The 25,625-nt window shown below is 55.1% G+C and overlaps 1 protein-coding gene across 1 annotated transcript in view; it reads left to right on the forward strand.

Moving 5' to 3' along the window:
• Nucleotides 1-18,051, forward strand: part of WNT7A (Wnt family member 7A) — a 65,561-nt gene extending 47,510 nt beyond the window's left edge. The window contains exon 4 of the mRNA XM_069561086.1: nucleotides 15,647-18,051. Coding sequence (XP_069417187.1) covers nucleotides 15,647-16,126 — 480 coding nt within the window. The 3' untranslated portion in view covers nucleotides 16,127-18,051. The remainder of the gene's footprint in view (nucleotides 1-15,646) is intronic.
• Nucleotides 18,052-25,625: the final 7,574 nt, after the last annotated feature.

The following is a 25,625-nucleotide window of genomic DNA, read 5'->3' on the forward strand; positions in this document are numbered from 1 at the left end:
CACAAGACCGGACTTAGCAGTAACCAGTGGGAACTGGAGAGATGGCTGGTGGCAAGTGGCAGTGAGGACTGGCTGGGGCCCCTTTAGTTTCCGTGGCTGGAGAAAGCCTCACTGCAGAATCCACGTTTGCAGAGCTTGGAGGCCACGCAGGTTGGCGGTAAACAAGGGCACAAAGAGAAGGGTGTCAGGCGTGGGAGAGGTCCGTGCTGGAGGAGTCCTCCTGGGCTGGGTGGGGCAGGGGCAGGGCGCTCGGAGGAGGAGGAGGAGGTAGCATTTGCAGAGGCCCCAGGCGGGCTGGGCTGGGCAGGGCCATGTAGGGATGAATGGAGGTGCATTCCTGGAGGAGGGCCGGTCACCACGAGGTGGGGAAATCGTCCTGGGCCGCGAATTTCCCTGGGCGAGGGCTGCAGTGTGGAGGGGGCAGTGGAGCTCAACACTGGCCAAGAGCTTTTGGTTTCGGTGCTCAGCTGCCTCTCTCAATGCTGTGGAGGCTGACAGAGGCCCCCGGCCACTGCCTGCCCCCCCTGCCCGGAGCACCCCTTCCTCCTCCAGGAAGTCCACCCCCAGATCATCTAGGCAGCCCCAAAGTCTGGGCCGGCCCAGGAGGCCAGCCTCCATAGTATCTGTCGGGTGTCATGAATCAGGAATTTTTTCTGGAGCGAGTTTCTCCCGAGGCCCCTCCCAGGCCTGGGAGCCCTGCCCTGGTAATTCCGGGCTCTGGGCAGCACCTGGTACATTGTTGGCACTTCCCGGGGGACCTGTCAGGGAGAGATTGATTTCTCTCCCTCCAGCGGTGCAGAAAATCCTGCCTACTACTCCAGACAGGTTTGGTTGCTGGGCTGGGGGACAGAAGAGCAGGTTAAAAGCGGCCCCGCCCCACCTGGTTCAGGAATGCCCCCTACAGACCCCAGCTGCCGCCCCCCCTACCTCCCAAGATAAGAGGTCCCCACCTCTTGTGGCCCCTCCAGTGCTGGCCAGCGCGGTGGGGTCGCCTGGCTCCACGTGGAGCTGGGATCTGTTGCCTGTGACTCCCCTGCAGCTGGGCTCCGGGTTCTGACCCCTGGACACACAGCTCCTCCCATTCACCCCGCCCCAGGACAGGCCAGCAGAGTGTAGGGGGCAGTACCCAGGACCCCAGAATCTGCCTTCTCGGGGTGGGGGGCAGTTCCAGCTCTGTCAGCCTGGACTCTCCAGCCCCCTCATGTACGCATGCTCTCTGGGTCTGTCCTCGGTGGGGGCATAGCCCAGTTCTGAAAGTCACACAGCCAGACTGTCTCCTCCTATGTTATAAACGTTGGACCTCTGTTAATATGGCTTCGGGTGGCTGCCTTTTTAGCAGCCTCTTAATTCATAGTTAGCTGGCGGTCATCTTGTTTCTTGTGCTTTAGTAATCTTTTTTTTAACACTCAAAATGATAGAGGTGGGTGTCCTACTTCTGGCTGTTTTCATCGATGTTTTATGAAGTCTTTGGAAGTGACTGGACCCTGACCAGGATCGTCCGCTGTGGTCGCTCAAGCTGACCGGGGCCAGATTTCAGATTTCTGCTCCCGGAGAGGCCCCTCTTCCTGACCACTCACTGAGCCTGAAATGTCCCCATCACGCCCTCGACACGTGCCCTTCCCCGAGCCCGGCTCCTGGCCTGGCCCCTGGTTTCAGTGCACGGCCTCCGTGTCCGTCAGGGGCCCGTGAGTCACCCCGGGGCCCCGCGCCCCTCCCCACCGGGTGTCACCTCCCCGTCCCCCCACTGCCACCGCCTCCATCCGGGCCTCCAGTGTCTCCGGCCTGGGTGATGGGGACGGCCTCCCCGCCCTCCACTCTGCCTCTCTGACCTCATTTCCACCCTCTCTGGGGTTGTCTCTCAGGGGGTCAGCCAGACCTCATCCCTCCCTGCAGGAAGGCCCCTTCCGGGAACCCCTGGGCCCGCAGGTCATCAGGAGCGCCCCTGCCCTGACCGTCCAGCCCGGTCTCCTCCCGCTCCTCCTGGGGGCTGTCTGCATGGCGCCCACCTCCGGGCCCTGGCATGGCCGTTCCCTGGCTTCAACTGCACTTCCTCCATCTCCCCTAAGTTCAACTTTTTAAACTTTTTATTGAAATATTGTTGCTTCACAGTGTTGGGTTAGTTTCAGGTATATAGCAGAATCACCCACCTACACATAGGCATGTTTCTATGTTTCAACTTCTTTTCCCATTTAAGTTATTAGAGCATAGTGAGCAGAGTCCCTGCTCTGCAGGGCGGTCCTTGATTGTGACTTTTATTTTTTTTATGTCAGGGCTGGTCTTGTGATTTTTATTTTTTTATGTCAGGGCTTGTCTTGTGATTCCGGGGGTAAAGAAAGAATCTGCCTGCAGTGGGGGGCGTCCTGGGTTCGATCCCTGGGTTGGGAAGATCCTCTGGAGGAGGGCATGGCAACCCGCTCCAGTATTCTTGCCTGGAGAATCCCATGGACAGAGGAGCCTGGCGGGCTACAGTCCAGGGGGTCGCAGAGAGTCGGTATGTTTGAGCAACTAACACACTTATTTAGAGAAGATTTTAGTTTCTTTTCCTTTGCATTTTTACGTTCTCTCAGGTGCCACAGAAACTTTTTCACATTATTCCAAGCTTGAATTTTCTTTAAAATTTTTTTATTTTATACTGGAGTACAGCTGATTAACAATGCTGTTGTTAGCTTCGGGTGTGGAGCAGAGTGATTCAGTTATATATACATTCATTCTTTTTTCAGATTCTTTCCCCATTTGGGTTCTTACAGAACACTAAGCAGAATTCCCTGTGCTATATAGCAGGTCCTTGCTGGTTATCTATTTTAAATACAGCAGGGTGTCCACACCCAGCCCAGACTCCCAGGCTGCCTCTCCCCCACCCTCCCTCATTGGTGTCCATCAGTCCACTCTGCTTCTGTCTTGTACATAAGCTCATTTGTGTCATATTTGAGACTCCACATATACACAGTATCATATGTCTGTCTTTCTCTGTGGGTCTTCACTCAGTACGATAATCTCCAGGTCCATGTTGCTGCAAATAGCATCATTTCATTTTTTATGGCCGAGTAGTATCCCTAAAGGAAATCAGTCCTGAATATTCACTGGAAGGACTGATGTTGGAGGTGAAACTCCAATACTTTGGCCACCTGATGCGAAAAGCTGACTCATTTGAAAAGACTTTGATGCAGGGAAAGACTGAGGGCAGGAGGAGAAGGGGACGACAGAGGGTGAGATGGTTGGATGGCATCACCAACTCGATGGACAGAGTTTGAGTGAACTCCGGGAGTTGGTGATGGATAGGGAGGCCTGGGGTGCTGCGGTCCATGGGGTCGCAAAGAGCTGGACACGACAGAGCGACTGAAGTATTCCGCTGTGTATATGTACCCCATCTATTTTATCCATTCATCTATTCGGGGACGTCTGGGCTGCTTCCATGTCCTGTAAATAGTGCTGCAGTGGACACTGGGGTGCGTGTGTCTTCTGGAATTACGGTTTTCTCCAGATTCACTCCCAGTAGTGGGACGCTGTGTCATAGGGCAGCTCTGATTTTAGCTGCTCAGGGAACCCCCATATTTTTTCCATAGTGGATGTACCGATGTGCACTCCCACCGGCGGTGTGGGAGGACGCCCTTCTCTCCACACCCTCTCCAGCATTTACTGTCTGTAGACTATTTGATGATGGTCATTCTGACTGCTGTGAGGTGATATCACAGGGTAGTTTTGATTGGCATTTCTCTTAATAGTCATCTGTGTTGAGCACCCTTCCATGTGCCTCTTGGCCATCTGTGTGTTTGCCTTGGAGAAAGGTCTGTTTAAGTTTCTCTGCCCAGTTTTGAGCGGGATCTTTGGTTGTTTTATTTAATATTGAAGCCCCCACGCTGTTTGTAAATTCTGGAAATGGATCCCTTGTCAGCTGCATTGTTTGCAAGTATTTTCTCCCATTCTGCAGATTGCCCTTTTGTTTAAAAAAAAATTTTTCATTGGAGTATAGTTGGTTTCCAGTCTTGTGTTAATTTCTACCGCACACACCAAGGTGAATCAGTTCCACGCGTACACAGACCCTTCCTGCTCTGCACCTCCTAACCGTTTAGGTCCCCACAGGGTCTGGACTGGAGTTCCCTGGGCCGCACAGCAGGTTCGCATCAGTCACCCACGTTACACGCGGCGGTGTGTATTCGTCAATTCCAACGTCCCAGTTCATCCCTCCCCATCTTACCCGCGTGGTATCCATTGATTTGTTCTGCACCTGTGTCTTTATCTCTGCTTTGCAAATAGGTTCATGCGAACCATTTTCCTACATTCCATCAGTTCAGTTCAGTTCAGTTCAGTCGCTCGGTCATGTCCGACCCTGCGACCCCATGAGTTGCAGCACACCGGGCCTCCCTGTCCACCTATATAGGTGACACTATGCGATGTTTTTCTTCACTCTGCACGACAGTCCCTAGGTCCATCCCTGTCTTTGCAGCAGCACGATTTTGTCCCTTTTTACGGCCGAGTAACATTCCCTTGTGTATACGTTTATCCAGTCCTTGTCGACGGACGTCTGGGTTGCTTCCATGTCCTGCCTGAGCTACGTAGGGCTGCAGTGAAGACTGGGGGGCGTGTGTCTCTTGGATTTAGGGTTTTCTCTGGCCATATGTCCAGCAGTGGCACTGCTGGGTCATAGGGCAAGTTCTATTTTTAGTGTGTCGAGGAACCTCCATGCTGTTCTCCATGGTGGACGTACTCATTACATTCCTACCAACAGTGCGGGAGGGCTCTCTCTTCTCCACGCCCTCTCCAGGAATTCCTGTAGAGTTTTTGGATGATGGCCATTCCGACCCATGCGAGGTAATACCTCCTTGTAGTTTTAATTTGCATTTCCCTGTGTCTTTTCATTTTGGTCATGATTTGCTTTGCTGTGCAAGAGCTTTTGAGTTTAACCTGGTCTCATTTGTTTTATTTCTGTTACTCTAGGAGATGGATCCAGAAAGATACGGCTGCAATTTATGTCAAAGAGCGCTCTCCGCATGTCTTCCTCTAAGGCTTTTATAGTATCCAGTCTGTCGTTTAGATCTTTAATCCATTTTGGGTTTGCTTTAGAGCATGGTGTTAAGAGAGTGTTCTGTGTTCATTTTTCCCACGTTGCTGTCCTCCCGGAGCCTCTCGCTGGGGGACTGTGTCTCCTCCTCTGTGTCGTCTTGAGTTGGGCGGATTCTCCCGTGTCCTGCTTAGTTTCAGGTCCTTGCTGTACACAGAGCAGCTCCTCCCGGGTCGAGTCTTGTTTGCTCTCTGTTTCCCTCCTCACAGCACTCTCCGACTTTGATCTGGGGGCGGTATTAATTCTGGGGCTGCTCCGTCTGGGTCCTCAGGCTCAGGGAAGGCAGGACGGCCCGTGTCTGTCTCACGGAACCCCCGGGGCCTCCGCAGCAGAGGAGAGCAGGTGCTCGGTGCACGACAAATGAGGAATGCACACGGAAGCAGACGCTCAGCGGGTCCTCCTCTCCCCTCGCGGCCGCCCGACACCTACGCCGCGCCAGGCTCTCTGCCCGAGGCTGGGGGTGGAGGGGCGTGTCCTGGCCCCAGCCCCCCCAGGGGTGTCACAGCTTGTTGGGGGAAGGGTCTCCTCGTTCTCGCAGCCCCAGGAGCAGAGGCTGAGATGGAGTTTGGTCCAAGCTGTTCATGAGGAATCAGTGAAGGGGGGGTCCCAGGTGGCTCAGTGGTAAAGAATCTGCCTGCCAATGCAGGAGACGCGGGTTCGATCCCTGGGTCGGGAAGATCCCCTGGAGGAGGAAATGGCAACCCGCTCCAGTATCCTTGCCTGGAGAATCCCATGGACAGAGGAGCCTGGCGGGCTACAGTCCATGGGGTCGTGAAAAGTCAGACATAAGTGAGCGCGTGCACACGGGGGGGTGGAGAGGAACAGGGTGGGGCATGAGTGTGCCTGCAGCGCCTCGGTGGGAGCGCCAGAGCGGCCAGACCGTGGGACCCCCGCCTTTCTCTGTCCCCGGCTGTGGGGAAGGCGGCAGGTATGTGGGGCTGGGACGGACCCTGCAGGGCCTCACAGCTGGAGGCTGCCCAGTCCCGTGGTGTGCTGGTGCTGGCTCCTGGCACTTACAAGACCCCACCCGAATTAAATATTGGAGATATGCAAGCTGATTGCTAAACCACTAGTAGCTTCAAATTGGCCGTGTGGGAGCATTTATCCCACACTGGGCTTTTTCTTCTCTTGGGAGCCGGTTTACCAGCACACCGCTACAGGCAGGGGGTCTGGGTGGCACAGCTCCGTGTCCACCACAGGGAGCTGCTGGTCTGACGCCAGAGGCTATTTAATAACTGGCACACAGTCACCAGAGGGACAAGTGAAAATTATCCAACAATCCAGGACAGGGATGGAAACCATGGGGGAGTTCGTGACTGTCCTGGCAATCAGGGAAGGCTCTGTGGAGGAGGTGACGTTTTTCCGACCTGGTAGAATATTCGGATGGCGCCAAGAACAATCCTATGGCAAGGAGGGTACTGGGTGTCCTCTCCGGAGGCAGCTCCTCCCCCCAGCATCTCCTGCTGCTCGGGGCGCGCGCTCTGTGCTCTCAGGCACACACAGTCTATCTCGCACAAACAGCGCGTGCCCGCATGCTTTGCACACCCCTGCTGTCTCCACCGGTGCATCTCTGGGAAGCACAGGGCCGCCTGTCCTCTCTGGCAGTTCAGGACATTCCAGTTTATCAGAGCCCCGTGATTCACAGAACCGGTCCCATTGGTGGATCCGAGAGCCTTTTGGCCTTTTGATATCGCAGATAACGCCTCTCTGAGGCTGTCATTTTACACAGGCATGAGCCTACCCTGGAGGGCACATATTCTGCGGTGGAATTGTTGGGTCGAGCCTCCGTAAAGGCAGTAAAGATTGGCCTTCCAGATGAGGGCTGGCAGGTGCAGGGCCCAGAGGTGGACGGAGGGGAGAGCGTGCGGGCTGGGAGTCAAGGGGCGGCTGGTGCCCAGGCCTGCCATGAGGAGCCAGGGTGTAACCCCAGGTCAAGGCCGGGCGGCCGGCACGCTCCGACTAGGAAATCCAGGACAGTTTTAACCAGAGGGCCTGCAGACCAACGGCTGGTGACTGGGCGGACCGAGTGCCGCCGGCCCTACGAGGGAATATTATCCAGCCATGAAAAGGAATGGGGTGCTGACAGCTGCTGCACCGGGGCTGAATTTGAAGGGATTGTGCTGAGTGCAGGGAGCTAGACACACAAAAGGCCACACGCTGTATGAGCCCGTTTACACAAAATGTCCAGGACAGGCAAACAGAATCCACAAAGAGGGAAAGCAGATGAGCGCTTGCCAGGGCCTGAGAGGAGGGAGAAGTTGGAGTGGCTACTGCTGCGCAGCGTGGGCTCGCTCTCGGGTGATGGAGGGCTCGCTCTCGGGTGATGGAGCGCTCTGCGCTTAGCAGTGATGGCTGCACGCTCTGCGTGTACTGAAGCCACTGATGTGCGCACGTTTAGGAGGTGGATTGTGTGGCTTGTGCATTACACTGCGGGGAAGCGAGAGGCGAACAGAAGAGAGGATGCAGGCAAGGGAGCCCAGAGGGAGGGGGCAGCCCCTGGGGCTGGCGGCAGGGGGGCCGTTACTCCTCAGGCCGGGTGGGCCAGGGGGTCGGGCTGCTGGAACCCAGTGGGTGCACAGAGCACGTGGGAGCTGCGACCTGTGACCTTGGCAAGGGGGACGCGGCCACCCCATGGGGCCGGCGGGGAGGGGCGGGGGAATGAGAACCAGGACTTGGCTCTGCCCCCGGGGCTCCCTCCGGGGCCTCCACTGGCCAGAGCCCCCTGCATTCATCCTGAGGCAGCTGTGCTCGCGGCCAGACCACTCAACCCTAGGAGCGAGAGCCAGCTCAGGGGTGCAGCCTTCCGGGCCAGTCTCCTGGGGGGCGGGGTGGGAGGCAGAGGGTGGGGAGTGCTCTGGACAGACGTATGGAGGCGATGCAGCCTGCGCTGTGGTCTTGAGTCCCGTTCCTTCTCTGAGCCTGTTTCCTCACCTGTGAAATGGGATGGAAGTGTCCATCTCTCAGCAGGTGTCAGACCCCTCAAAACACTTTGGGTTGAAGAGCAGTGTTGGTACAAGGTCAGGATTCTTAGGGTCAGAAGCAGCCTTGGAAATCATTTACTACAAACCCTTGACTTTGAAATGGGGAAACCCAGGTCCAGGGAGGCCCCCCAGCCCGTCAGCAGCAGAATCAACCAAGTCTGGACTCCAGGGACTCTCCCTGCCTACAGCCTCTCGCCTGGGATTTTTTAAAGACTATGTTTCAGACAAGTTTTAGGTTCACAGTGAAACTGAGCAGAAGGAGCAGAACTTTCCCAGATACCCCTGGACTCTCTCTCTCACACAGTCTCCCGGGACCGGAGTGAGTGGTGCCTTTGTTACAGCCAGTGAGCAGACTTTTACAAATCATAAATCCTGCTCCTGGCCGCCACTGGCTGTCCTGTCCTCAAAACCCCATCTCGCGGCCCAGGGAGACAGGCGGACTGAAGGCCATGGGGTGACCTGGATGGGCTCCTGGAACAGGAAGAGGACAGAAGGTACCAACCCAGGGCATCCGAATGAAGTACGGACTTCACTGAATAAGCGAACATTGTAAGAAGAAAGTGGTTCAGTCGTGTCTGACTCTTTGCAACCTCATGGACCATACAGTCCCACGGATTTCTCCAGGCCAGAATAGTGGAGTGGGTAGCTGTTCCCTTCTCCAGGGCATCTTCCTAACCCAGGGTATCGAACCCAGGTCTCCCACACTGCAGGCAGATTCTTCACCAGCTGAGCCACCAGGGACACCCTTAGCTCATTCGTTAATTTACCGTGCTGATAAGTGTACATCATGCTGAGGTGAGGTGCTGCTGCTGCTGCTAACTCGCTTCAGTCGTGTCCGACTCTGTGCGACCCCGTAGACGGCAGCCCACCAGGCTCCCCCGTCCCTGGGATTCTCCAGGCAAGAACACTGAGGTGAGGTGTTAGCCACGGGCAAAATGGGGTGAAGGATGCACTGGGGCCATCCGTACTATTCTCACATTTCCCCAGTGAATGTGGAACTTCTTGGAGCTTCTCTCTCTCCCTCCCACCCACCCGCATGCCAGCCCTCTGGGTCATCGCAGGGTGCCGAGCGGAGCGCCCGTGCTGTGCGGCACCCGCTTCGCACGCGGCAGGGCGTGCACGCCATTGCTGCTCTCGGTTCGTCCCACCCTGTCTCTGCCCCGCCGCGTGCACGAGCCCGTTCCTTCCAGCGGTGTCTCCACTCCTGCCCTCCCGCAGGGCTTCAGCGCCATTTTTCTAGATTCCACTCGTGTGCGTAACCGTGTGTTTTTCTGACCGCCTTCACTCTGCGACAGGCTCCAGGTTCACCCACATCACTTGGTACGTATGGCTGATGGACGATGCTGTACACCAGGAACACACATCATATTCCACTAAAAACAGAAACACCAAGCCACAGCTCCTTGGCGTGGTCAGCAGAGCCTGCGGGAGGCCCCCTCCTGGGCTCCGCACGGCCCTGGCCCTGTTTGGTGGAAGCCTCGGGCCCTCCGGCCACTGGCCGCAGTGTCTGTCCTTCAGGGGCCTGTGCTGCCCCGCCCTGGCCTGCCCTGGGCCTCTGCTTCTGCTGGAGCGACCCTCCTTCCGAGAGGATGTCAGCCCGCCGGTGTCGCGCGGCCACCTGCCCCCGCCCCCGCACCCCTGGCCCAGCCCCACCGTCTTCATCTCGCTCGCTCTCTCATTTGAGGCGGCTGCCTGCGCCTTGCTTCCCCACGTGCTCTTTGCAAGGGCACAGCTTCTGTGGCTCAACGTTGCTCACCAGGTGAGGCCCTGCTCCTCACCCGGAGCCACTTCCATGAAGGCCAGTCCCTGCCCTGCCTGACCGGCGGTGACAGGCGGGGCGAGGGGCAGGAGGAGAGCTCGAGGGCCTCACGATCTGCTTTCTCGGTGGCCTTTCCTTGCGTCCCGAGAGGTCTCTGCCTCAAGGAAGCCAGTGTGGCGTCGCCCGGGCAGTCTCGTGGGCCCGGTCGTTAAGCCAGGAAGGACCCAGACGTGCAGCCACGGGCAGAAATGCTGACAGCGGTCCACTCGGGCGGCTCCAGGCCCCCCACTGCCCCTCCCCTTCCCTCCATCTGGCGATGCAGGGCCCCCAGGACCCCAGACGCTCGGGCTGGGTGCTCGAGCCCGGAATCCCAGCTGTGCCAGGGTGTGAAGGCACCTGTTGCTGACTTCTCTCTGGCCGTCTCCTGAGCGCGCCGGCCATGGGTCAGGCCACGGGGAAGGTGCCCGGACCTGTGACTGCCTGACCCAGAACTGCAGCCCAGGCCCCAAGCGGGAGGGCCCCGGAAGGCCCCCCGCCCCGGCGGCTCGGATGCTGGCGGCTGAGCCTGGCTTTGTCCCACAGGCGTTTCCTCTGCTCGCACCCCCTTGCCTGGGGGAGAGGGCTCGGTGCCCGTCCGAGTGACCAGTCCTGGCCCGCGCGGCTGTGATCCTGCCCAACTTAATGCAGACTTAATGCGATCCCCGAGCTCTCAAAATGCAGACTCTGCAGGGTTAATTAACGGGCTGCGTGTCATGCGATCAGGGGCCCATGCAAGTACTGCCAGGGCCGCAGGCCGTGGTGGCCCCAGAGGAGGAGGGAGGCGGTGAGCTGGCGGTGGTCGCCCGGGCGTCTGGCCCTGGCGCTGGGGCTCGCCGCCCAGGGGGCCACCGCCAGGGACACACTGGGTGTCACCCAGCGTCTCCTCACAACCAGCCAAGAACTTGTTTTTTTTAAAGCCAGCGTAGTTACAGTCTACTGCGCACACCGTGGCGTGGCCCTCACCTGAAGGGCAAGTTCAGCACTGTTTGATACCGCCACATGTCTGCACAGCCATCCCCGCAGTCAGCTTACCTCCAGAAGAGCCCTGCGCCTCCAGCACTCGCCCCCCACCTCTCTGGCCTGCCTCCTGTCTGCACAGCGCTGCCTCTCCCGGACGTCGCCGGTAAACGCGACGAGACCGGACCTGGTCCCGTGCGTCTGGCGTCGGTCACTGAGCGCCGCGTGACCAGGGTGCATCGCGGCGGGGTCGGCGCCCCGTCCCTTTTCATGGGGACACTCTGCTCTGCGGGCGGCGCACGTTTTCTCTCTTCGCCCGTCAGGGCTTGTCTGGGTCGTTTCCACTTTGGGGCTGTTGTGAAGGATGCTGCTGTACACACTGTTTAATGCTTTTTTTTATGTGGATGTGTGTGGGGGGGCTTCCCTTCTGTTGAGTATGTTGACTCGCCGGGGTTACCTCCTTCTGAAGGCCGAACATCTGGGGTCAAGAGGACCCTGGACACGGGCCCATCCCTGGAGATGGGGATTTGATCTGGTCACCTCTCTGGCCCCAGCACCCACAGAGGCCCAGTCCAGAGATAGAACTAATGGCGACTTTTGGAATATCTGATTCTCTCCCAGCTACCCTGCCACGCACCCTCCCTGCAACTTTTGCCACAAAAGATCAAACTGCCTTCACTCCATGTTTACTGAAGGCAGCTGAGGCTCAGAGGGGGAGTGACAACCCCAAGGTCACATAGCAAATAAGCAGCCACCAACCACTCGACTCGCACCCCTTGGCAGTAAGACCCTGGCCTCCAAACACCGCACAGACCAGCTCTAGGAGTTAGCAGACCCTTAGATTTTGCCTTTTGTGAAGTGGAATCGTGGAGTCAAGTAAGACACCCCCTGGACCCAGGTGTGCACAGGCGATGAACAGATGTCTCATTATCCTTGCTCTAACATCTTACGGAAAAACTGAAATGACCTCTGTGGCCAACCCAACACCTAGGGAGAATTTCTGGGTGTCTCAGAGTGCCCGGGCACCTCCAGCAGAGCGCCCCAGACTGGGCAGCATGGGAGCCAGACAGCAGAAATGTGCTTCTCCCCGTTGTGGGAGCAGGGAGCCCGAGGTGCAGCTTGTGCCCTGGCGAGGGCCCACGTCCTGGCTCTCGGCCGGGACCTTCTCTCTGTCCTGCTGGGCTGGAAGGGGCTCTCTGGAGCTTCCTTCACGAGGCACCAGTAGCATTCATGAGGGCTTCACTTGTGACTGAAGACCCTCCCAAAGGACCCCCACTACCGTCCCTTCGGGGGCTAGGATTTCAGCCTGTGAGATGAGGGGTGGGGAGCATGGTCCCAGGTCACTCGGTAGCCATGTATTTAACACGGAGGAGCTGCCAGGCTGTCTCCGGGGGCTCGCCCGCTCACGTCCTCCAGCAGCATACGAGGGCCCCACTTCTCCACATCGGGCTGCAACAGCGGTCCTCTCTTTCCTCTCGCACACCCCGGTGGGTGCTGCGTGCTGTCTCACGGCGGTGCTGATCCTGTGTTTTCCCGGAGCTACTGACGTGCATTCTCTCTCCATGTGCTTGCGGGCTCCTGCGCCTGCTGCATTTTTATAAATCGCAAGCGCAGCTCACGTACCAAAAAAGGCTCTCAGATCATCCTCGAGGGTTTAAAGGAACAAAGAGAAAGCGCCCACATCAAGGAACAGAAAGCTACCGGGACCCCAGGAGCCCCCTGGTGACCCTAGCCAGCCCCAGTCCCTGGCCTCCTGCCCCAGGGACAAACACTGTCTTGGTGTATCTGTGACCCTTTCTCTCCAGTCGAGCTCTGCCGCCGTTGGACTTGACATACACGCAGTCGTCCCGTGCAGAGCTCCCACGACTGCCCCCTTCCCTCCCCCTCGTGTTCCGAGGTTGACCTCTGCCGCTGTGGCTGTTCAAGGCCCCTGCCCTCGAGGGCCCCGCTGAGCCCACTCACCTCCGTTTATCCGTCTTACCATGGACGGACCTCAGATCGTGCCCACAAAGCCGTCACGAATGCTGCTGGCAGGAACATCCCTGAACCTGTTTGGGAGCATGAGACTTCCAGGGCAAGCCCCTCGGAGGGGGCCACTTCCGAGCCAGGCGCTCCGCGTCCTCACCCCTGCTCTGCGTCAGAACCTGTTCTGAGTGCCCCTCACCCCAGGCATCTGTGTGGGAGGCTCTGATGCTCTAAGATCCACCATCCAGGGCATCAGGCCCCAGAAACGCCCGCTGAACTCTGCCCCCAACACACACGACACCTCTGCTTTTTAGGCCGACACGGAAGGGTGCCACCTGGGGACCGTCGGCTCACTGATGAGCACGGGGCGTCTGTGTGACTTGGGGGCTGCCCCCCACCAGCTGCACCATGCGGGGGTCACACGGCCGGTGTCCTGGAAGCAGGCATTGAGCTGCGCCCCAGAACACTGCTGCCCCGGCCTCGCTGGCGTGCTTGAGTGCAGACACCGTGGGCTTCCCTTCTGCTGAGTATTGTGACCAATCACCTCTTGGACTCGGAGCGTCTGGAGCCGAGAGGACCCTGGACACAGGCCTGTCCTTGGAGACAGGGATCTGACCTGGTCGCCTCTGTGTCCCCAGCACCCACACAGGCCCAACCCAGAGGCAGAACTAATGGCTACTTTGGGAACATCAGATTCTATCCCAGCCCCCTTAACTCTTGTCTGAGAAGATGGTCCCGTCACTCCAGGTTCACTGAAGGCAGCTGAGGCTCAGAGAGGGAGAGTGACAACCCCAAGGTCACATGGCAAGTATTCAGCCACCGAGCACGTGACTCGCAACCCCGACAACAAGACCCTGGCCTCCAAACACCTCACAGACCCGCTCTGGGAGTCAGCCGAGCCTTGGTTTTGCCTCGTTAAGTGGAACCCTACTGACCCCACAGAGTTAAATAAGACGCCAGTGCACAGGCGTCCCTGGTGGCTCAGTGGTAAAGAATCCGCCTGCCAGTGCAGGAGATTCAGGTTTGACCCCTGGGTCGGGAAGATCCCCTGGAGAAGGGAATGGCGACCCACTCCAGTCTTCTTGCCTGGAGAATCATGGACAGAGGAGCCTGGTGGGCTGCAGTCTGTGGGGTTGCAAAGAGTCGGACACGACTTAGCAACGAAACAACAACATAAGCGCATGGACCCAGAGTGTGCCCGGGCCACTTCCTCCCTCCCTTAGTCTGGCACTGTAGCAGGCAAAGGCAGCCGGGCAGTGTGGATGAAGGACCACAAACATGCTCACACGCGATGACCCAGAAACGGCGCCCACCAGCACATGCCCATCCCCTGCCTGGCGCACAGCAGCAAGGGCCTGTTAGGATGACATCAGGCTGAAGATGGCCTGGAAGGAGGAGACACTTTAATTCCAAAGATGCCTCTTCACACACAGAGTTTAAACCAATGAACAACAGACAGAAAGGAGGGAGGGAAGGAGATAAAAACTGGCGGGGGGGGGGGGGGGAACCAACCTAGATAGCAATATAAATATCCTGTCCTGTGGGGAGCTTGGTAAACGCTGTCTTCTTCAATTGTTGGGCTGCCTCATTGGAAGAGGCCCTGATGCTGGGAAAGATTGAGGGCAGGAGGGGAAGGAGGCGACAGAGGATGAGATGGGGAGATGGCATCACCGACTCGATGGACGTGAGTTTGAACAAGCTCCAGGAGATGGGGAAGGACAGGGAGGCCTGGTGCGCTGCAGTCCGTGGGGTCGCAGAGAGTCAGTCATGTCCGCAGCAGGGGCCAGCAGCATGCAGGCCACGGGCCGTCTCAGCCTGTTTCTGTAGATAAAGATGGCGCGGAGCCCAGCCGTTAGCTTGGCCCGTCCTGGAGCTTCCTGTCGCTGCCTTCACGTGGTAGATCCTCTTTGCACCTGGCTTCTTCCGCACCACACTGTCTTAGACAGCTGAGCTTCCTGTGTGTCTCAGAAGTCCACCCTCTCTCCTTTCTGACCAGCATCTCACTGGAGGGTTATAAAGAAGTACAGCCATCACCCTGGTTCTGCACATGAGGAAACAGGCAAGCTGCCTGAGGGCGCTCAGCAGGTTCATGCTAGATCTGGGACTGAAACCGGTCCTTACAGCTCCAGGGAGCAGTCAGGACTGGGGCGAGCTGAGGGCTGCTGGCCCGGGAGGGAGGCGGAGGCTGGCAGAGTTCCAGGTATCACCGCCCGGGTGGCCGAGCTGGCCGAGGTGAGCCAGACGCCGCTGGACCGCCGTGCTGGCCTCTGTGGCCAGCTCCCACGCCAGCAGGTCAGCGCCGAGCGGCTCTGGTTATGAAATAATTTTGAGCATCACTTCAGAGTTGCCGGGTACCTGTTCTGTTGGCCTGGCAGAACACCAGGCAGCCTGTCTTTGAAAGTCTCCTCCTGGCTTTCACACGTTGGTTCCGAAGTGATTTTAAGCCAGCGCAGCCCTGAGAGAACCCACGTGTGGTCAAGGTGGGCCTGCATGGATCTAAGCAGCGGCGTGAGGCCCCCTCGGGGTCGGGAGCAGGGAGGGCAGGCGAGTCCCGGGGAGGCTTTGCATCCAGGTCTGAGGTTCCGGCCCCAGAAGGACAGCGAGTGAAAGTGGCTCAGTCGTGTCCGCCTCTTTGTGACCCCAAGGAATTCTCCGGGCCAGAATACTGGAGTGGGTAGCCTTGCCCGTCTCCAGGGGATCTTCCCAACCCCCAGGTCTCCCGCATTGTGGGCGGATTCTTTACCAGCTGAGCCAGCAGGGCAGCCCCCCAGAAAGAAAAGCGCAGGCCAGACCCAGCCAGGCAGGGCAGCGGGCAGGTGGGGGTGGCCCCGGGGTGCCGCGCCTGGCCCGGCCATGACCAGCTGTGCTCTCCCGCCGCCCCCGCAGATCCTGGAGGAGAACATGAAGCTGGAGTGCAAGTGCCATGGCGTGTCGGGCTCCTGCACCACCAAGACCTGCTGGACCACGCTGCCGCAGTTCCGTGAGCTGGGCTACGTGCTCAAGGACAAGTACAACGAGGCGGTCCACGTGGAGCCCGTGCGCGCCAGCCGCAACAAGCGGCCCACCTTCCTCAAGATCAAGAAGCCGCTGTCCTACCGCAAGCCCATGGACACCGACCTGGTGTACATCGAGAAGTCGCCCAACTACTGCGAGGAGGACCCGGCGACGGGCAGCGTGGGCACGCAGGGCCGCGCCTGCAACAAGACGGCGCCCCAGGCCAGCGGCTGCGACCTCATGTGCTGCGGCCGCGGCTACAACACCCACCAGTACGCCCGCGCGTGGCAGTGCAGCTGCAGGTTCCACTGGTGCTGCTACGTCAAGTGCAACACGTGCAGCGAGCGCACCGAGGTCTACACGTGCAAGTGAGCGCGGGCGGCGGCCGGGGCCCGCGCGGGGCGGGGCGGAGGCCCCCGGGCTATGCGCGGGGCGGAGGCCCCCGGGCTATGCGCGGGGCGGGGCGGCGGAGGGCCTCCGCTTCCCCGCCACGGGCCCCGCCCCAACCTCCGTACCCACTGCTGAGCTGTCTTGTCTGCTGGGCTGGTGGAGGCGGGGGGCCCTGCCGGTGGTGGGGGGACCCCTCCCGGACCCCGAGTCGTCATCCACGCCGCACCCAGACGCCGCCCTCGGCCGGAGCAGAGCCTGAAACACTGGACCCCGGGGGCCTCAACAGTAATAGCAATATTTAACAATTTATTCTGATATTAAAAAAATAATATTAATTTATTTAATTAAACAAGAACCCTTCCACCTCGTCGGGATCCGTTTTCTGCAATCAACGTGGACCGCTGGCTCTCCCTGTGGGATGTTCTGCCGCCAGGACAGGGAGCGGAGAACTGTGCGTAGTGATTCTTCAGGCAGACCTTTCTCCTAGCTGACTTCGCGAGGACCCCTTGCCGCACCAGATGCTCAAGTGCAAGGGCAGACATCCTTTCTACGTATATAGACACACACACACACTTTTTTTTTTTTTTTTTTTTTTTTGCTGTTTGCTGCTAATTCTCCAGAGGTTTAAGCTGGTCTGGAATTGGGAGACGTTTTCTAGAATACCGTTCCCAGCCTGTAGTCCTCCCCAGCTCAAACCTCCCCATTAGAAAAGTCCAGTTTGGAACAGAGAGAGAGGGGAAAGGTAATGCTAACCCCCCCAGCAGTTCCCACCTTCTAGAAAGTGAGCCACTGGATAAGAGAGAATATTTTCTAAGAGACTATTTTTATATGAATATTTTATTTATATTGAGTCTGCCTGTATCATTCCACGGCCTGTGCTTCTTCTTAATCCCGGTACTGCCTTTGGGGTAAGGAGGGGCCGGGCCTGGGCGTGGGGTCAGGCCCCACGGAGACCCTGACTTGCACAGCTGGGTTCTCCAGCCCTGTTGGCCAAGTGGGCAGGAGCAGCCCCAGACGTCTGGGCTGTGCTATCATCAGTTTCCCCGAGAAGGAGGCAGGTCCCTGGCCCTGGCCTGTTGGGCAGGGCCCCCGAGTGGTGGCCTTGAGCGGAGCCGTGTGGAGCACAGGCTTGTGTCCTGGGCCCCATGTGACTGTCACAGGGACACATCATAACTGCCTGGCAGAAGTCAGCCAAGGGAGCCCGCTCCTCGTCAGGATGCCCTGCCGCTGCTGGGCGTCCTCGGTTACGGGGCAGCAGAGCCGGGCGAGGGGCTCCGCTGAGCAGCAGCGCTTCCTGGGTGGCATAGTCCCAGGGCTCAGAAAGGTGTGGATGAGGCCTCTGCCCTGGGTCCGCCGACATCCAGTGCCTCTCAACCTGGAAGTCTCTCCTCCAGGAGGCTGTGGGTGTCCTAATGCGTGTCTGTTTGCATTTCCCTGTGTGTGTGTGTGAGAGAGAGACACACACACACACACACACACACACACTAAGGATGCTCAGCACTGTCGTGTGACCGCCCCCCCCCCAGCACCTTCTGGGTGCCGATGTATATGTCTTGTGTGCTCCCGCATGTACATGGCTTTCTGTGTCTCTCTCTCCACGTGCCTGGGAGATTCAGGGTGCTGTGTGCCTGTTGACCTTCTGGTCCGGGGGGTATCTGCTTGCGGGTGAGAGCTTGTGGTGTGATGCAGGTTGCTGGGATCTTTGGCGATTATGTTGCGCCACCAAGAAGAGATGGCACCTCTGAACTCTGTGCCCACAGACACTGATGAAACTCAGATACTTCTGAGTCCCCTAGCCCCACACACTGGGAGCCCCTCGGTGTCTATAGGCGGTGTCAGACCCCCCAGTGTTAGCGCTGGGCCTGGGTCACAGCGTGGACAAATAAAATGACTGGACAGTTGCTTGACTTCTTCCCTTGGACCTTTTTTGTCTTCTTTACATGGGTGTCTGGATGTGTAGGCACGTAAAGGGATGAGTGGATGGACGGATGAATGAGTGGATGGGTGGATAGAAAGATGGATGGGTAATGGATGAGTGAGTGGGTCAGTGAATGGTTAGACGGATGGGTGAGTGGGTGGATGAATAAGTGGATGGTAATGGATGGGTGGGTAAGTGGTGGATGAGTGAGTGGATAGGTGGATGCATAGATGGGTGAGTAATGGGTAGGGGGTGAGTGGGTCACTAGGTGGCTAGGTGCATGGATGAATGAGTAAGTGGATGGGTGGATAGAAAGATGGATGGGTAATGGATGAGAGGGTCAGTGGAGGGGTAGATGGATGGCTAGATGGATGGATGGATAGCTGGATGGATAATGGATGGATGGGTAGGTGGGAGGTCAGTGGTAGGTGGATGGATCGGTGAATGCAGAGGTGGATGGGTGAATAGGTAGATGGGTGGGTAAGTGGAAGAATAAGTGGATCACAGATGAGTGGGTAGCTGGGTGGGTCAGTGGATGGCTAGATGGATGGGTGAGTGGGTGGATGAATAAGTGGGTGGTGATGGACGGGTGAGTAAGTGGGTGGGGTTGGATGAGTGAGCGGATAGGTGGATGTCCTATAGATGGGTGAGTAATGGGTAGGGGGGTGAGTGGGTCACTAGGTGGCTAGGTGCATGGATGAATGAGTGAGTGGATGAGTGGATAGAAAGATGGATGGATAGGTAAGTGGGGAGGTGGATGGATGGGTGAGTGAGGAGATGGGTTGATGGATAGATGGATAAAAGGCGGGTTGGTAGGTGGATGGGTACGTGGATGAGTGGGTGGATGCACAGATAATGGATAGGTGGGCACATGGGTGGGCCACTCGATGGGGAGAGGGATGGGCGGATGGATAGGTGGGTGAATGGATAGGTGGATGGAGGGATGCGTGAGTGGATGGAAGATGGGTAAGTGGATGGATAATGGATAGGGAAGTGAGTGGGTGGATAGATGGATGTATTCTTGGCTAGCAGGATGGATAAGTGGATGGATGGATGGATAATGGGTGGGTAAGTGAGTGGGTTGGTGGATGGGCAAATGGATGAATGGATGGATGAGTGAGTAGAGGGGTGAATGGATAGATGGATAAATAATAGATAAGTGGGTAGGTAGGTGGGTGGGTGGGAAATGGATGAGTGAGTGGATGGATAATGGATAGGTAGGTACGTGGGTGGGTCACTGGATGCGTAGATGGATGGGTGGATGAAGAGATGGATAGATGGATATATGGATGGATGAGTGAGTGGATGGAAGATGGGTAAGTGGATGGACAGAGAGATGGATAGTGGGTGGGTAAGAGGTGGGTGGCTGGGTGGGTGCGAGACGGGTGGGTGGCTGGGTGGGGAGGTGGGCGGACGGGTGGGTGAGCTGATGACCAGGCGTATAAGTGGATGGATGGATGCTGCTGCTTGTTAGTCACTAAGTCACGTCTGACTCTGACTCCATGGACGGAAGCCTGTCAGGCTCCTCTGTGCATGGAACTTTCCAGGCAAGAATCCTGAAGAGGGCTGCCATTTCCTTCTCCAGGGACCCTTCCAGACCCAGGGACTGAACCTGCATCTCCTGCTTGGCAGGTGGATTCTTTACTACTGAGCCACCTGGGAAGCCCAATTGGACGGACAGACAGATGTTAATGGATGGGTGGGTGGAGGGATGAGTGAGTGGATGGATAAATGGATAGTTAGATGGTTGGATAATGGACACATGGGTAAGTGGGTGGGTTGATGGATGGGTGGATGGATGGATGGATGAGTGAGTGAATGGGTAGACAAAGAGTGAGCTGAAGGGTGGGGATGGGTAAGTAGGTGGATGGATAAAGGATGGTGGGTAGGTGGATGGGTAGATGGATGGCTGGACGGATGGATGAGTAAGTTGATGGATGGGTGGGTAGGTGGGTGGATGGGTGGGTAGATGAGTAGGTGGATGGATCATGGGTGGGTGGGTAAGTGGGTAGGGGGTGCATGGGAAGACAGATGGGTGGATGGATGAGTGAATGGATGGTGGATGGATAAGTAGATGGATAATGGATGATTAGGTAAGTGGGTGGATAGATGAATGAATGGATTAGTAGCTAGGTGGTTGGATAAGTGAGTGGGTTGGTGGGTGGGTAGAAAGATGAATGGATGGATGAGTGAGTAGATGGGTATATGGGTAGATGGATAAATAATGGATAGGTGGGTAAGTGGGAGGGTCACTAGAATGGTAGGTGGATGGAGGGATGAGTGGGTGGATGGGAGATGGGAAAGTGGATGGATAATGGATGGATAGGTAAGTGGGTGGGTAGATGGATGGATGGAGTAGTAGCTAGATGGATCAGTGGATGAACAGATGGATAGATTAACGGGTGGGTGAGTGAATGGGTTGGTGGGCAGATGGATAAGTGGATGGGTGGGTGGGTGGATGGATGGATGGATGGATGGATGAGTAAGCTGGATTGGTGGATGGATAATGGATGGGTGGGTCAGTGAATGGGTGGATGGATGGGTGGATAGGCAGACGGATGGGTGAGTGAGTGAATGGGCAAATAGATAGATGGCTAACGGCTGGGCAGAGAAAGGGGTCAGTAGATGGGGGGTGGATAAGTAAATAGCTTCTGCTGCTGCTAGTCGCTAAGTCATGTCCAGCTTGTGACTCCATGGACTGAAGCCTGCCAGGCTCCTCCGTGCATGGAATTTTCCAGCCAAGAATCCTGGAGTGGGTTGCCATTTCCTTCTCCAGGGGACCTTCTGGACCCAGGGATGGAACCCATACCTCCTGCTTGGCAGGTGGGTTCTTCACCACTGAGCTGCCTGGGAAGCCCAACTGGATGGACAGACGGATGTTAATGGGTGGGTGGGTGGGTGGGTGGGTGGATGGATGGATAATGGATGGGTGGGTGGGTGGGTGGGTGGGTGGATGGATGGATAATGGATGGGTGGATGGATAGATGGTTGGATAATGGACGGGTGGGTGGGTGGATGGATGGATGGTTGGATAATGGATGGAGGGGTAAGAGGCTGGGTTGGTAGATGGATGTGTGGATGGATGGATAGGTAGATGGTTGGGTGAATGAGTGTGGGTGGATGAATGAGCTGATGGGTGGGAGGGTAGGTGGACGGATAGATGAATGGGTGGATAGGTGGGTGGATAGATGGGATTGGGGAGAGGAAACATATGGAAGTTTCTTGCACCCCACCCCAGATCACAGTTTTATCTCTACCTTGGACAACCTACAGCGTCTACCATGAGTACAGGCTCCCCAGTCCTGTGGTTCTTGTGCTCCTGGTCTCACAGCACCCGAGAAAGGGGAGGCTCTGGCCGCACTCCCCAGACCACTTAATGTTAATCACACAACATGATATCAGAAGTCACCCCGTAACTTCCATCTCTCCAGGTAAGGAATGGGCCTGGCGTGAGGGCAGCCAGGCCTTTGAGAACAATGCCAGCTCTCATGTGGCACCTTCAGATCAGTTCAGTTCACTCACTCAGTCATGTCCGACTCTTTGAGACCCCATGGACTGCAGCACGCCAGGCCTCCCTGTCCATCACCAACTCCTGGAGTTTACTCAAACTCATGGCCATTGAGTTGGTGATGCCATCCAACAATCTCATTCTCTGTCGTCCCCTTCTCTTCCTGCCTTCAGTCTTTCCCAGCATCAGGGTCTTTTCAAATGAGTCAGCTCTTCACATCAGGTGGCCAAAGTATTGGAGTTTCAGCTTCATCATCAGCCCTTCCAATGAACACCCTGGACTGATCTCCTTTAGGATAGACTGGTTGGATCTCCTTGCAGTGCAAGGGACTCTCAAGAGACTTCTCCAACACCACAGTTGTGGCACCTTAGAATAATATTAATTCCCAAGCCTGGGGCCTGCCTTCTCTACAAGATGCCCAGCTCAGCTGTGCTCTGAGCCCCAGCTTCTTCACCTGAAAAGTGGGGAATAATCCCTACTTCACAGGGCTGTTGTGAAGGTCCTCCCTCCCAGTAACAACTGCAATGGCCATTTCAGGAGCAGAGCAATGGGTCAATGCTAAATATTAGCATTATTAATTATTGCTGTTACTGCTATTCTCCCCATAAGGGTGAGATTCTTCAAATACAGTGTAGAGCAATAAATATTTGGCTCTGTGTTGGGCAAACGTATTTTTTTCCCACTTGAGTTTATTTCTAAAGTGGCTTTTCAATAAAACTGACTCTAAAAACGCCAAAATCATAAGAACCTGAATCAAAACTTTGAAAATCCGGGACTGTGGTGTTGAATGCTCAGATGTCGGGGCCCAGGCGTAACAATACTGAGGGAGGTGAGTCACTCAGCACAGGCCCACTGCAGTCACACAGGTCTCGGAGGCACAGTGAGTCCCACACAGGACAAGCCCAGGGAGAAACTCGCCGAGTCACATATTAATCAAACTAACAAAAACTAAATTCAAAGCAAAAAATATTAAAAGCAGCAAGGGAAAAGCGACAAATAGTATACAGTGGAATCCCCCAAAGTTTATCAGCTGATTTCTTCAGCAGAAACTCTGCAGGCCAGAAGGGAGTGGCCAGATATATTTAAATCGACGAAAGGGAGAAACCAACAAACCAAGATTACTCTACCCAGCAAGGATATCATTCAGATCTGATGGAGAAATCGAAAGCTTTACCGACAAGCAAAAGCTAAAAAAGAGTCAGCACCACCAAACTGGCTTTACAACAAATGCTAAAGGAACTTCTTCAAGTGGGAACCACAAGTGAAGAAAAAAGAAAAAGACCTACAAAGGCAAACCCGAAACAGTTAAGAAAAAGTAAGAGGATCATACAGATCAATAATTACCTTAAATGGAAATGGATTAAATGCTCCAACCAAAACACATGGACTGGCTGAATGGATACAAAAGTAAGACCCATACAAAACGCCCACTTCAGACCTGGGGGCACAAGAGAGTGAAACTGAGGGGCTAAAAAAGATACTCCACGCAAACAGAAATCAGAGGGAACCCGCAGTAGCAACACTCGGTTCAGTTCAGTTGCTCAGTCGTGTCCGACTCGTTGCGACCCCATGAACTGCAGCACACCAGACCTCCCTGTCCATTACCAACTCCCAGAGCCTACCCAAACTCATCTCCATTGAGTCGGTGATACCGTCCAACCATCTCATCCTCTGTCGTCCCCTTCTCCTCCTGCCCTCAATCTTTCCCAGCATCAGGGTCTTTTCAAATGAGTCAGCTCTTTGCATCAGGTGGCCAAAGGATTGGAGCTTCAGCTTCAGCATCAGTCCTTCCAATGAATATTCAGGATTGATTTCCTTTAGGGTGGACTGGTTGGATCTCCTTGCAGTCCAAGGGACTCTCAAGAGTCTTCTCCAACACCACAGTTCCAGAGCATCAATTCTTTGGTGCTCAGCTTTCTTCACAGTCCAACTCTCACATCCATACATGACTACTGGAAAAACCATAGCCTTGACTAGACAGACCTTTGTTGATGAAGTAATGTCTCTGCTTTTGAATATGCTGTCTAGGTTGGTCATAACTTTCCTTCCAAGGATTAAGCGTCTTTTAATTTTATGGCTGCAATCACCATCTGCAGTGATTTTGGAGCCCAAAAAAATAAAGTCAGCCACTGTTTCCCCATCTATTTGCCATGAAGTGATGGGACCAGACGCCATGGTCTTAGTTTTCTGAATGTTGAGCTTTCAGCCAACTTTTTCACTCTCCCCTTTCACTTTCATCAAGAGGCTCTTTAGTTCTTTTTCACTTTCTGCCATAAGGGTGGTGTCATTTGCACATCTGAGGTTATTGATATTTCTCCCAGCAATCTTGATTTCAGCTTGTGCTTCTTCCAGCCCAGCGTTTCTCATGATGTACTCTGCATAGAAGTTAAATAAGCAGGGTGACGATGTATAGCCTTGACGTACTCCTTTTCCTCTTTGGAACCAGTCTATTGTTCCATGTCCGGTTCTAACTGTTGCTTTCTAACCTGCATACAGATTTCTCAAAAGGCAGGTCAGATGGTCTGGGATTCCCATCTCTTTCAGAATTTTCCACAGTTTATTGTGATCCACACAGTCAAAGGCTTTGGCACAGTCAATAAAGCAGAAATAGATATTTTTCTGGAAATCTCTTCCATTTTCCATGATCCAGCGGATGTTGGCAATTTGATCTCTGGTTCCTCTGCCTTTTTGAAAACCAGCTTGAATATCTGGAAGTTCACGGTTCACATATTGCTGAAGCCTGGCTTGGAAAATTTTGAGCGTTACTCTACTAGCGTGTGAGATGAATGTAGTTTGAGCATTCTTTGGCATTGCCTTTCTTTGGGATTGGAATGAATACTGACCTTTTCCAGTCCTGTGGCCATTGCTGAGTTTTCCAAATTTGCTGGCATATTGAGTGCAGCACTTTCACAGCATCATCTAGGATTTGAAATAGCTCAACTGGAATGCCATCACCTCCACTAGCTTTGTTCTTAGTCATGCTTCCTAAGGCCCAGTTGACTTCACTTTCCAGAACGTCTGGTTCTAGCTGAGTGATCACACTATCATGATTATCTGGGTCATGAAGATCTTTTTTGTACAGCTCTTCTGTGTATCTTCTTTTCTTGAAATCTTCCCCTCTGTTAGGTCCATACCATCTCTGCCCTTTATTGAACCCATCTTTGCATGAAATATTCCCTTGGTAGCTCTAATTTTCTTGAAGAGATCTTTCTATTGATTTTTCCTGTATTTCTTTGCACTGATCACTGAGGAAGGCTTTCTTATCTCTTCTTGTTATTCTTCGGAACTCTGCATTCAAATGGGTATATCTTTCCTTTTCTCCTTTGCTTTCCCTTCTCTTCTTTCCACAGCTATTTGTAAGGCCTCCTCAGACAGCCATTTTGCTTTTTTGCATTTCTTTTTCTTGCGGATGGTCTTGATCCCTGTCTCCTGTACCTCAACATAATAAAGACCAAATACAACGAGCCCACAGCAAACATCACTCTCGATGGTGACAAACTGAAAGCACTTCCTCTAAGGTCAGGAACAAGACAAGGATGTTCACTCTCACCGCTATTATTCACTGTCACTTTGGAAGGCCAGCCGTGGCAATCAGAGAAGAAAAAGCAATAAAGGAAATCCAAATTGGAAAGGAAAACTGTCACTGTTTGCAGATGACATGATACTTTACGTAGAAAATCCTAAAGATGCTACCAGAAAACTACCGGTGCTAATCAATGAATCTGGTACAGTTGCTGGATACAGAATTAATGCACAGAAATCCCCTGCTTTCCTATACACTAACGATGAAAGATCAGAAAGAGGAATTAAGGAAACAATTCCATTTACCATTGCAAAAAAAAAAAAAAAAAACCTAGGAATAAACCTGCCTAAGGAGGCAGAAGACCTGTACTCGGAAAACCATAAGCTACTGATGAAGACGCAAACAGATGGGAAGATATACCATGTTGCTGGATTGGAAGACTCAATATTGCGAAAATGACCATACTACCAAAAGCAATCTACAGATTCAGGGTAATCCCTCTCAAATTGCTAATGGCATTTTTCACAGGATT

The sequence above is a fragment of the Ovis canadensis genome, chromosome 19 (assembly GCF_042477335.2).
Source record: "Ovis canadensis isolate MfBH-ARS-UI-01 breed Bighorn chromosome 19, ARS-UI_OviCan_v2, whole genome shotgun sequence".
Lineage (NCBI taxonomy): Eukaryota > Metazoa > Chordata > Mammalia > Artiodactyla > Bovidae > Ovis > Ovis canadensis.